General features: G+C 54.2%; 1 protein-coding gene across 1 annotated transcript in view; it reads left to right on the top strand.

Annotated features, from left to right (window-relative positions):
- LOC130559661 (inactive phospholipase D5) overlaps positions 1 to 12271 on the top strand; it is a 133888-nt gene that overhangs the window by 10512 nt on the left and 111105 nt on the right. Inside the window, 1 exon segment of the mRNA XM_057342870.1 lies at positions 1686 to 1822. Within this exon segment, the coding sequence (XP_057198853.1) occupies positions 1686 to 1822 (137 nt within the window).

The raw sequence follows: 12271 nt of genomic DNA, 5'->3' as shown, positions 1-12271 counted from the left end.
ACGTTGGCTGGACTGCCGACTGCGGGACAGGACTGGATGTCTGCGACTGGGCAGGACTGGACGTTGGCTGGACTGCTGACTGCGGGACAGGACTGGATGTCGGCGGCTGGGCAGGACTCCGCAACCCCCTCCTCGGCTTCTTCTTCTTAGACCGGCCCACTGGACGTGTGGCCGGCTGCGGCGAAGCAAAGAGGAGCCCGATTAGCTCCGTGCCAGTGGAGTCGGACGGGGAGTCCCACGAATCCCTTCGTCCACGCCTGCCATGGAGTCTGGTGGGAGGGTCGAAGCTGGCGGAACTTGAGGGGGGTGGTGCTGAGGCCCCCAGGGTGACCATGCTCAGGGAACACCCCTTCGGGATCGCAGGCAATGAAGGCGGAGACTTGACTGGAGGTGAGGTCCTGGACTCGTCCCGGTTGACCAGGAACCTCAGCATATCGCCAAAGCCCAGAGGCTTCAGCAACCGGGTCTCACTGGCGCTGAGGGGTTCAATGAGGTCACTGTTAAAAATGAGCTTAAGCTCTGCCTCATTGAACTCCATCCCCATCGCCTCTGTCAGGAAGTCCCGCGCATACTCCAGCACACTGGAGTTCCTCTGATGGATCCCGAATAGGAGGTGGGCTTGCCGAGATCTCAACGGGCACTACTCACTGTCCATTGCTGCCTGCTTGGTTCAGTGTTGGCTAGTTCATTCTGTCACGAATGAGGTGGGGAAGAACCCAATTGCAAGGCAGCGGTGGTACTAAGACAAGACTTTAATTACACAGGGGACAGAACAAAAACACCCACAATGCGGTTAAACACGATAAGACTAAAATACAAAACTGAAAAATAAACACATCCCACGAGACAGTTCAAAACGAAGGGTAATCCAAAAGGAAGGGTGCATATATGGCCACGAATAACTGACACGACAAGACGGCGAACAAGGCAAGAATATCTAATACAGGGAACAAGGCAGATCCACAGTTAGCAAGACGAACAAGCAGTGACACAAGCAATACGAACAAGCACAGGACAAGAGACACAAGGGCATAATATAGGGAGACTAACAAAGGATAATTAACAAGGGACAGCTGTCGGGGATGAAACACTGATGGAAAGCTAAACGAGGGAACGAGAGGGGCGGGGCCATAGACGAGACCGGAGAGAGCGCATATTATGTCAAGACAACAATATGTCTCTCCCCACACAAAACATGAGGCTCTGTCATGATTCTGCCACTAGGTCAAGAAAAGCAAGACAAGGTGGGACAGAACCTTAACCATTAGCAGTCAGCCTATTGTATTATAAGTATTACTCACCTGCATTCAGTCTATGTTGTGTCAATGAAGTGTTGCAAAGTTACTTACCATCTGCCTTCGGAGTGTTCTGTTACAGAAGTATTGTTCATTGTTAGTAGATGTTAGCTCGTTCATTAACTGATTGGTAACAAATACAAGTATTACCAAAAATACTACATAAACGGATTGTGTGAAATGACATTAATGGAACGTATTGTTCCCAAGGGATAATTCACCCAAAATTGAAAATTCTGCAGAAACAAAGGTTTTTTGTCTTTTGGAAAATATCTTTGGAAAAAATATTTTTTTTTTTGGGGATCACTTTAATTTACTCATTGAAAATACTTTTTGATTGTTTGTGTATAAGGTTGGATTTAATGTTTGCATTTTTCTGCTTTCTTGCAGTCTCAACAGAAATGCATTGTGATCTTTGCTCTAGTGGGTTGCTGTGCTGTCCTTGTGGCATTAATATTCTCTGCTGTGGATTTGTGGGGGGACGATGAGGACGATATTACTGAAGACAACTGCAGCAGGACATGCCGGTAAGTGAAACTCAAATACAGGGGCAGACTTACCCATTAGGCAAAGGTAGGCAATCGCCTTGGGCCCCGAGCTTCCAGCGGCCTCCAAGAGTCAGGGGTGGACTAAACCAATAAGCCATGTCAGCAGCCACATAGAGCCCCAAGAAATCATCAAAATAGTCGAGCTATCCCTGTTAACGTTTTAACATGATTAGATCTGTACGAACCATTTTGGTTATAGGGGCAGTGGTGTAGCAGACGGGCACGCACTGCGCCGTTAAAAATATTATTTATGATGTAAAGAAATGGGACATCTTTAGGGTTGGGTGCCAATCCCCCCGGTGCATATGAGAGCGAGGTCTGGCTATGACACACCGCAGGATCTCATCTCTCTGCATATTCTTTGATGTGAGACCAGTAAAGAGAAGCAGCACGTTCCACATGCACCAGCAGATGACTCGCAAATGAATGTGTACATTGTTTACAAACATTTGTCCCTTACTAAATGTCTGGGCATATAAATATGAATTAACACTTTGTCTGTAAATGCACGTTTGTTACTTAGACTGAACTTTGCACTGCATGATACAACAAAAATATATATAACCATAATATAAACAAAATCACTGCATATAGCAAGCACGGTGATGGCGCAGACTTTCAGAGTTTATCATTCTCCCACTGTACACTTCTTCCCCACATGCACCGACTATCAGTCGACTATAGGCAAGACATGAGATTTCTAATTCGACTATGTAAATCCTTAATCGAGGACAGCCCTAGAACACAGTTATAATGACTGATGACCAAAACACCTGTCAAACAAAGAGCGCTGTGCGCTTGGTAGGAGAGGGCCAGTTCAAAGGTAGAAAGATTGTTTAACTTTGCTCTGCTGTGCAGACCGATGGGCACGTAACAACATAATATAATAATGTCAAAAGTACAGTGCTAACGATTCGTACTGTACGCACCTGTACAGAAATTTGGTCACATTTAAATGCATGAAAGGTCGTTAAATTAGTGAGTATCTGAGTATATTATATATAGTTCCCTTTCTGTCGGTCTCTCGACGTTGTGTCGAACCGACAGAATGGGGTTTGTCTTGAGAACCTATCATCTTCTGAGTAATTAGAAAAGGCCAATGAAAATTGGCGAATGAAATTTGCATGCCGAACTCCTCCCCGGATGTCCGGGTATAAGAGGGAAACCGGCGTGTTCATTCATTCACCTTTTGTTCTTCAGAGCCTACGCATCTGATGAGCTTCTCTACGATCTTTGGTGATCATTTTGCTGCTGGAATCTTTGACGTGGTACAGCGGACGGTCCCTTCCTGCAGTGACTCTCCCCTGGGCGTCTCGGCAGTTCCGGAGGTGTTCGAGCAAATTTCCTTTTCTAAAAGAGCAAATTTCTTCAGCGTGGCTTGTCCTGCTGTTCTCATAGGTGCAACACACTCAGACACGATGCCTGCTTCCAGTACGCTGGGGCAGACGTTGTGGATACGTCCTGCCCGCACTGCGGGCGGTGACGATTCAGACGTTGCGTCACGGGTGGCTGTGTTCCCACGGGACTCAGCCACCACCTCGTTTGCTCCCCGTTCCGTGCAGGACTACGGCCCTGCCGTCCGCAATGGCAAGCAGCGTGGGTGATATGACGATTACTGTGAGCGATAATCCACCAGCCACTGGCTCACGGACCTTCGCACCTCGTCTCGCCCGTCTGACCGTTCCCCAGGAGACGATCCGCCGTCTTATTCCTCAATCACGTATTCGGACATCTTCCCTCGAGGTTGGGACAGCTAGAGGATACGTCGATGTCCCCCAGGTGGAGTATGCCGCGCGGTGCACTCGTGCCCTAGGCGGCGGCCACCTGGGGGGGGCTCGACCTAGACTCCGTCCAAAGCATGTGGGGTCTCGGCATCTCTGGTGTCGAGAGCTTACATTGCGGCGGACCAAGCTGCCTCCTCTCTCCACGCTATGGCTCCTGCCAGCCAGGGCGTTGAGAGAGCTCCAGAGGGTAAGACCGACCCAGCGCTTATGCAGGAACTCCGCGCCACGCCACCGACCTCGCTCTACGGGCGACCAAGTGACCACGCGGGCCCTGGGTCGACGATGTCCACACTTGGGTCCATGAGAAACTCCTCTGGCCGATCCTTGCGCAGATGAGTAACGCCGAGAAGGTCCGCTTTCTCGACGCACCCGTCTCGCAAGGGGGGGCTGGTTGGTGTTACTGTCGAGCCGCAGCGGCCCCGCTCACCCCCCGCCCTCGGGGGGCGCGAGACCCCACGCGGCCTCCCCCGAGGGGTTCTCGACAGTAAAGAAGCAGTCCTCCGTGCCGCGACTCGGCCGCCTCGGCCGGAGTCCCGTGCACTGTCTGCTTCCCAGCAGCCCTGGTCCTCTTCGACGCCCTCCAGCTCTGGCGCCCCCCACTCAGGCGCCCCCCCCCGGAGGAGACAGCGAAGAGGAGACCATCGCCCCATCAGCAGCCGCGTGAAGCGGCCCTCATGGGAAGACCTCAGGGGGATCGAGGCTACCATTGGCCCGACCCCAGCCACATCGCTGGGAAGTCGGATAGGGACGGATCCTGCCCCGTCTCTCCATCTGCTGGCCCCCTCTCTGCACGACGGTGAACGGCAAACTCGACGTTGCGTCATGGCGAAGCGCAATGTCGAGTATAAACACCAGCCCTCAGCACTCTCAGTCAGACAGTGCGTTGAGCTGGCAGTCGCCAGGCAGGAAAAACAGCAGAGCCGATCTCCTCCCCGGGGGACCTCCCCCGGCAAGGAATCCGTACTGCTAGCCATCGAACCACCCCCCGGGGGGCGATGAAAAAGATCACCTTAGTCCCCCTTCATTTCTGGGAGTGCTTCGCTTCCCAGACTGTCAGGCTGGCTGAGGAAGACGATCCGTCTCGGCTACGCGATCAGTCGCCTCACGCCGCCCAAGTTTCGGGGCTCCTTTTACCTCAGTCAGAGGCAAGGATGTCCCGTACTTCGGGCGGAGGTCGCCCCTTCTGGGAAGGAAGGATCGAGCCGTCCCACCAGCCGAGATGTCTCAGGGGTTTTACACCCTGTACTTCATTGTCCCCAAGAAAGGCGGGGGTTGCGCCCTATCTTGGTCTGGTGTTCTGAACAGGCACCTACACAATAGCTGCCTTTCAGGTTGTCACCAGAAGCGCATCCTGACGTCCGTCAGGTGTCAGGACTGGTTCATGGCAATCGACCTGAAGGACGGTACTTCATGTCTCGATCCTCCCTCGACATCGGCCGTTCCTACGGTTCGCGTTCGAGGACGGGCATATCAGTACAGGTCCTCCCCTTCGGTCTGTCCCTGTCTCCACGGGTCTTTACGAAGGTCGTGGAAGCCGCCCTCCTTCCCCTTAGGCTCCCCTCGGGTCGATGCACATACGACCGCTCCAACACTGGCTCAGAGTCAAGTTCCTTGGAGAGCGTGGCACACCGGCAGCAGGCGTATGGTCATCAGCTTTTCTGCCGACACACCCTAACCCCCTGGTCTCCATGACCTTCTTGCGGACAGGGGTCCCCTTTGGGATGCCTCCCTGCAAGGTTGGGGTGCCGTGTGCAACGGGCAAGCAGTGTCGGGGCGGTGGACGGGCCCCCGCTGCTTGGCATTTCAACTGCCTAGAGTTGTTGGTTGTGCTACTTGCATTGAGGAGGCTACTACCTCTCGTGCAGGGCAAGCACGTGCTGGTCCGGTCGGACAGCACAGCTGCTGTGGCGTATATCATTGGTGGCATTCCTCACGGCAGCTAACATGACTCGCCCGGCGCCTCCTCCTCTGGAGTCAGCAGGTGATCAGTTCCCTGCGAGCCACACACATCCCAGCGTCCTGAACCAGACAGCCGATGCGCTCTCTCTCAGTCGACGCCTCGCGGAGAGTGGCGACTCCATCCCCGCGCAGCCGGCTCATTTGGGAGCAGTTCGGCCAGGCACAGGTGGTCCTGTTGCCTCCCGGACTCCACCCATTGCCCGCTTTGGTACTCCCTGTCCGAGGCCCCTGGCACGGATGCCCTTGCGCACAGCTGGCCGGGGACAAGCGGAAGTACGCTTCCCCCCAGTGAGCCTCATTGCACAGGTCCTGTGCAAGGCCAGGGAAGAGGAGCATCAAGTGGTACTAGTTACGCCCCTTTGGCCTAACCAGGACTTGGTTCTCGGAGCTAGGCTCTGACAACAACTCCCCCCTGGCCGCTCCCCCTGGCGATGCTTCCCCAGGGGAAGGGGCACGTTACGGCATCCCAGGCAAAACCTGGTCTCCATGTCTGGACGGGACGAGGAGATCCTGAGTGACCCACCCCCGGTCGGTTGGGACGTCACTCAGGCTAGGGCTTCGGCCACTGGGCTGGCTATACGCCCATAGGTGGCGCCTCTTCTCGTCCTGGTGCTCTTCTCGGCGAGAAGACCCGCGGAGTTGCTCGGTCGGGTACGAGCTGTCCCTTCCTCAAGAGAGACTGGGGAGTAACCTCTCCCCCTCCACACTGGGAATGTATGTAGCCGCTACGGCCGCTCATCATGACCCAAGTGCTGGGTAGCCTCTGGGACAGCACGACCTGGTCATTAGGTTCCTAAGGGGCGCGAGAGGTGACCACCTTATCCGCGCTCCGTACCCTCTTGCGACCTAGGTGGCGGGCCTCAAGAGGCCCCGCCCCTTCGAGCCTCTCGGGTTGCCGCTCTTTCTCAGTCTTGATAAAGACGGCTTTCCTGATGGCGCTCACCTCCAAGAGGGTAGGGGATCTGCAAGCACCCTCCGTGTCCACAGATTGCCTAGAACTCGGGGCCGGGATTCTCACGTTATCTTGAGACCCCGCCCCGGCTACGTGCCTCAAAGTTCCCACCACTCTTCCGAGAGACCAGGTGGTGAACCTGCAGGCGCTCCCCACCGGGGAGGAAGACCCAACCTTCCGTGTTGTGTCCAGTACGCGCACTGCGCCTCTACTTGGACCGCAGCAGAGCCCAGAAGCTCTGAGCAGCTCTTTGTCTGTTTTGGAGGTCAGCAGAAGGGAGGGCTGTCTCCAAACAGAGGCTGGCGCACTGGATCGTGGATGCCTCGTTAGGCATACCGATCTCAATTCGCCCCTGCCCGTTGGGAGTGAGGCACACTCCTCATGGGCACTGGCTCAGGGCGCCTCTCTGGCAGACATCTGCAGAGCTGCGGGTTGGCTATGCCCAACAACTCCGTGAGGTTCTAATACCTACGCGCGGAACCGGTGTCAGCCGCGTCCTGCAGAGGTGTAGGATCGGCAGCCGGTAGGGCTAGCCTGCGAAAGCCCTTCCCCCTTCCTAGGGGGATCAGCGGCTATTAGCCTCCCCTCTTTCCCCCACTGGGTAAGAACAGGCATTTTATCCATCACTAGCACCTTCCTCGGGGCAGGCTGGGCAGAGCAGCCCTGCCCCCTTAGGCCGGGGAACAGTTGAGTTATCTCCACATAGCTCTAACCGGACCTAGTGCTCCAGACGTGGAACCCCCCCTCCGTGGGCTGTTCCTGATGTATCCTCATGAATGGTTCCCACCTCTGGCAACCCATGACCTCCCTAGGTGGACTCCACCTTGCGGTTAACTCCTGCAGTCCGCACATTTCCCATGAGTTCTCCCCTGATGTGAGACCATGTGGTGTCTCCACTAATTCCTCCCTACGGTAGGTAGTGGTCTCTGCAGCGTTTTTCCCCCGGGGGGAATAATGCTTACCCAGTGGCCCTTACGGTGCCGGGCGGCTTCTCGCCTTAGAGAACTAGGCCTCCCCCGTGACGGCCGGTGGCAGGGGCTTCCCAACTTTGTGGTAAAGCTCTGGGTCCCCCTTCCTCTCCACTGGATGGTCATAATTTCGCGTTAGCGCTCTCGTCTGACTCGCCCAGGCCAGTCAACGTCGCTCCGCTAGAGATTGTGACGCGGCTCAGTGCTGTGGCGTCTCTTCATAGGAACCCCATTCTGTCGGTTCGACACAACGTCGAGAGACCGACAGAAAGGGAACGTCTTGGTTACGGATGTAACCTCACTGCCGCCCACCCCAGCGGTCGGGGGAGGATGCTTAAGGCTCCTCAGACCAAAGGTGAATGAATGAGCACGCCGGCTTCCCTCTTATACCCGGACATCCGGGGAGGAGTCCGGCATGCAAATTTCATTCGCCAATTTTCATTGGCCTTTTCTAAATACTCAGAAGATGATAGGTTCTCAAGACAAACCCCATTCTGTCGGTTCGACACAACGTCTCGTTCCCTCCATCAGGGAACCGAGGTTACATCCGTAACCAAGGTTAAGCAGTTGAATCATTTCCTCTGCCAGTGTCAGTTCACTGTCAGACAACACAGCAATGTCCTTGACGTTCTTCTTAATATTTTTGTCCATCAGGGCAGAGTAGATGGCAGGCTGCTGCTCCAGATATCTCTCCATCATGTCATAAATGGTGTTCCAGCGAGTTGGGGTGTCATGTATTAGTTTGTGTGCAGGTATATTCAACATCTCCTGCTTGACTTTCAGGGCATTAGCTGCTGTTGTGCTTTTATGAAAAAATGCTACAACTTTTCTGACTTTACCTAACAGACGGCTTATCTGTTGAAGTGCTACTGCCTTCTTTGCTGCAAGGTTCAGAATATGCGCAAAACATCCAATTTGCGGTCCTAGTCCTGCTGCTTCTTTAATGGCATTCACCATATTACGTGCATTATCTGTAGTGACTGGAATGGTGATATTAGGCCTCTCTAACTTCCAGTCTGTCACTGCGCTCATGAGTGCATCAGCCAAATGACTACTTGTGTGGTTTTCAAAAAGAGGGCATGTTTGTAACACAGCGCTCTCCAATTGCCAGTCCGAAATATAATGTGCAGTAACTGTCAAGTAGCTTTCAGTTGCCCTGGAGGTCCAGCTATCAGTTGTCAAAGCTACATGTTTTGCGTTTGCCAGTTTGTTTTCAATTTTGCTCCGCGTTTCATCATACAACTCAGGAATAATCTTGCTGCTGAAATGGGCACGCGAAGGGATTTCGTAACGCGGTTCAAGCGTCTTAATCAAATGCTGGAATCCCGCATCGTCAACGACGGAGTATGGCTGTATGTCTTTTGCAATAAAAACACCAAGCGCTTTTGTTATGGTCTTGTGTTTGTCAGAATGAGAGCTTAGTGGCTGTTTAAACGCAGAAGGCAGTGTGTGCTGCTGAAACTGCTTCGGTCTCACCTGCGCTCGAGAGCTGACGACACCCGGGTGATGACGGCGTAAATGTCCGGTCATATTAGTTGTATTGCCTTGGGAGTATGGCACTCGCGTCATACAAATTTTACACACTGTGACTGTTTTGTCCACGTTTTTGTGACCATCGCTGCTGTAACGTATTGGAAACCCAAAGTGTTCCCAGACAGCAGACTTGTATGAAGCTGGAGGAGGCTCTATTTGCGGCTTATCCCTTCGCTTGCCATGCTGAACAGCAGCTGTACACGCGAGGAACGGTGATGTGAAGTCAGCAACAAAGGTACATACTAACAGCTGATTGGTAAGATACTCTCACGTAAAACGCATGTGGAGCGTAGGCTATTATTCATCGGAAGCATATACGCAGCCCTCTGTGATTTATGCGCCTTTTCCCCACAAAACTGTATTATAGATGCGACATCAGAGTAATCGCGGTGCACGTGTGTTCCGAACCGTGATAGGAGAACCGAACGGTTCGATGTTTTACCGAGAATCGTTACACCCCTAATATATATATATATATATATATATANCGATGCGTGATGATGAGATGTCTCTTGCAGCATCGGGGGGTGACGTACTGCATCCGACTCCGACGATTCCTCGGGCTCCCCGACCGCCGTGAGTGTTGGGTTGCAGTGCCCGCACTGCCTCTCCCGGCACTCGCGGCTGGCTACATGGCGCCTCGGGTTTGAGCGCGGCTCCAAGCCGCGCCCGCCCTCAGTGCCGTGTTTACCGGAAGTGCATGAGGAACTTAGTAAGACCTGGAAACGCCCCCTTTCCGGCACTTTCAGTCAAACAAAGTTCTGTCACCCTCTCTTCCCTCGAGGTTGGACAGCTAGAGGATACGTCGATGTCCCCCAGGTGGAGTATGCCGCCGCGGTGCACTCGTGCCCATAGGCGGCGGCCACCTGGGGGGGGGCTCGACCTAGACTCCGTCCAAAGCATGTGGGTCTCGGCATCTCTGGTGTCGAGAGCTTACATTGCGGCGGACCAAGCTGCCTCCTCTCTCACGCTATGGCTCCTGCCAGGCCAGGGCGTTGAGAGAGCTCCAGAGGGTAAGACCGACCCAGCGCTTATGCAGGAACTCCCGCCGACCGACCTCGCTCTACGGGCGACCAAGGTGACCAGCGGGCCCTGGGTCGGACGATGTCCACACTTGTGGTCCATGAGAAACTCCTCTGGCCGATCCTTGCGCAGATGAGTAACGCCGAGAAGGCCGCTTTCTCGACGCACCCGTCTCGCAAGGGGGGGCTGGTTGGTGTTACTGTCGAGCCGCAGCGGCCCCGCTCACCCCCCGCCCGTCGGGGGGCGCGAGACCCGCACGCGGCCTCCCCCGGAGGGTTCTCGACAGTAAAGAAGCAGTCCTCCGTGCCGCACTCGGCCGCCTCGGCCGTCGAGTCCCGTGCACTGTCTGCTTCCCAGCAGCCCTGGTCCTCTTCGACGCCTCCAGCTCTGGCCCCCCACTCAGGCGCCCCCCCCTGGAGGAGACAGCGAAGAGGAGACCATCGCCCCATCAGCAGCCGCGGTGAAGCGGCCCTCATGGGAAGACCTCAGGGGGATCGAGGTACCATTGGGCCCGACCCCAGCCACATCGCTGGGAAGTCGGATAGGGACGGATCCTGCCCCGTCTCTCCATCTGCTGGCCCCCTCCCTCTGCACGACGGTGAACGGCAAACTCGACGTTGCGTCATGGCAAGCGCAATGTCGAGTATAAACACCAGCCCTCAGCACTCTCAGTCAGACAGTGCGTTGAGCTGCGCAGTCGCCAGGCAGGAAAAACAGCAGAGCCGATCTCCTCCCCGGGGGACCTCCCCCGGCAAGGAATCCGTACTGCTAGCCATCGAACCACCCCCCGGGGGGACGATGAAAAAGATCGTACCTTTAGTCCCCATCTCATTCTGGGAGCCTGTCCGGCTTCCCAGACTGTCAGGCTGGCTAGGGAAGACGATCCGTCTCGGCTACGCGATCCAGTCGCCTCACGCCCGCCAAGTTTCAGGGCATCCGATATACCTCAGTCAGAGGCTAGGATGTTCCCGTACTTCGGGCCGAGGTCGCCACCCTTCTGGTGAAGGGAGTGATCGAGCCCGTCTCACCAGCCGAGATGTTCAATGGGTTTTACAGCCTGTACTTCATTGTCCCCAAAAAGGCGGGGGTTGCGCCCTATCTTGGGTCTGTGTGTTCTGAACAGGCACCTACACAATAGCTGCCTTTCAGGTTGATCACGCAGAAGCGCATCCTGACGTCGTCAGGTGTCAGGACTGGTTCATGGCAATCGACCTGAAGGACGCGTACTTCATGTCTATACACTGAACAAAATTATAAACGCAACACTTTTGTTTTTGCCCCCACTTTTCATAAGCTGAACTCAAAGATCTAAGACTTTTTCTATGTACACAAAAGTCCTATTTCTCTCAAATATTGTTCACAAATCGGTCTAAATCTGTGTTAGTGAGCACTTCTCTTTTGCCGAGATAATCCACCCAGCTCAGAGGTGTGGCATATCAAGATGCTGATAAAAGGCCACTCTAAAATGTGCAGTTTTACTGTATTGGGGGGTCTGAAAACCAGTCAGTATCTGGTGTGACCACCATTTGCCTCACGCAGTGCAACACATTTCCTTCGCATAGAGTTGATCAGGTTGTTGATTGTGGCCTGTGGAATGTTGGTCCACTTCTCTTCAATGGCTGTGCGAAGTTGCTGGATATTGGCAGGAACTGGAACACGCTGCCGTATACGCCGATCCAGAGCATCCCAAACATGCTCAATGGGTGACATGTCTGGTGAGTATGCTGGCCATGCAAGAACTGGGATGTTTTCAGCTTCCAGGAATTATCATGCTGCAACATGTGGTGATGGTCATGGATGAATGGCACAACAATGGGCCTCAGGATTTCGTCACGGTATCTCTGTGCATTCAAAATGCCATAAATAAAATGCACCTTTGTTCGTTGTCCATAACATACCTCTGCCCATACTATAACCCCACCGCCATCATGGGCCACTCGAATCACAATGTTGACATCAGCGAACCGCTCACCCACACGACGCCATACACGCTGTCTGCCATCTGCCCTGTACAGTGAAAAACGGGATTCATCCGTGAAGAGAACACCTCTCCAATGTTCCAGACACCATCGAATGTGAGCATTTGCTCACTCAAGTCGGTTACGACGACGAACTGCAGTCAGGTCGAGACCCCCATGAGGACGAAGAGCATGCAGATGAGCTTGCTATTGGCGTCTGACCAAGGTTGTATCTCGTTATTGGTGCTGCT

Source organism: Triplophysa rosa, linkage group LG9 (assembly GCF_024868665.1).
Source record: "Triplophysa rosa linkage group LG9, Trosa_1v2, whole genome shotgun sequence".
In the NCBI taxonomy this organism is placed as follows: Eukaryota; Metazoa; Chordata; class Actinopteri; order Cypriniformes; family Nemacheilidae; genus Triplophysa; species Triplophysa rosa.
The sequence above is the reverse complement of the archived record's forward strand: the minus strand, read 5'-3'. Positions and strand labels throughout refer to the sequence as shown.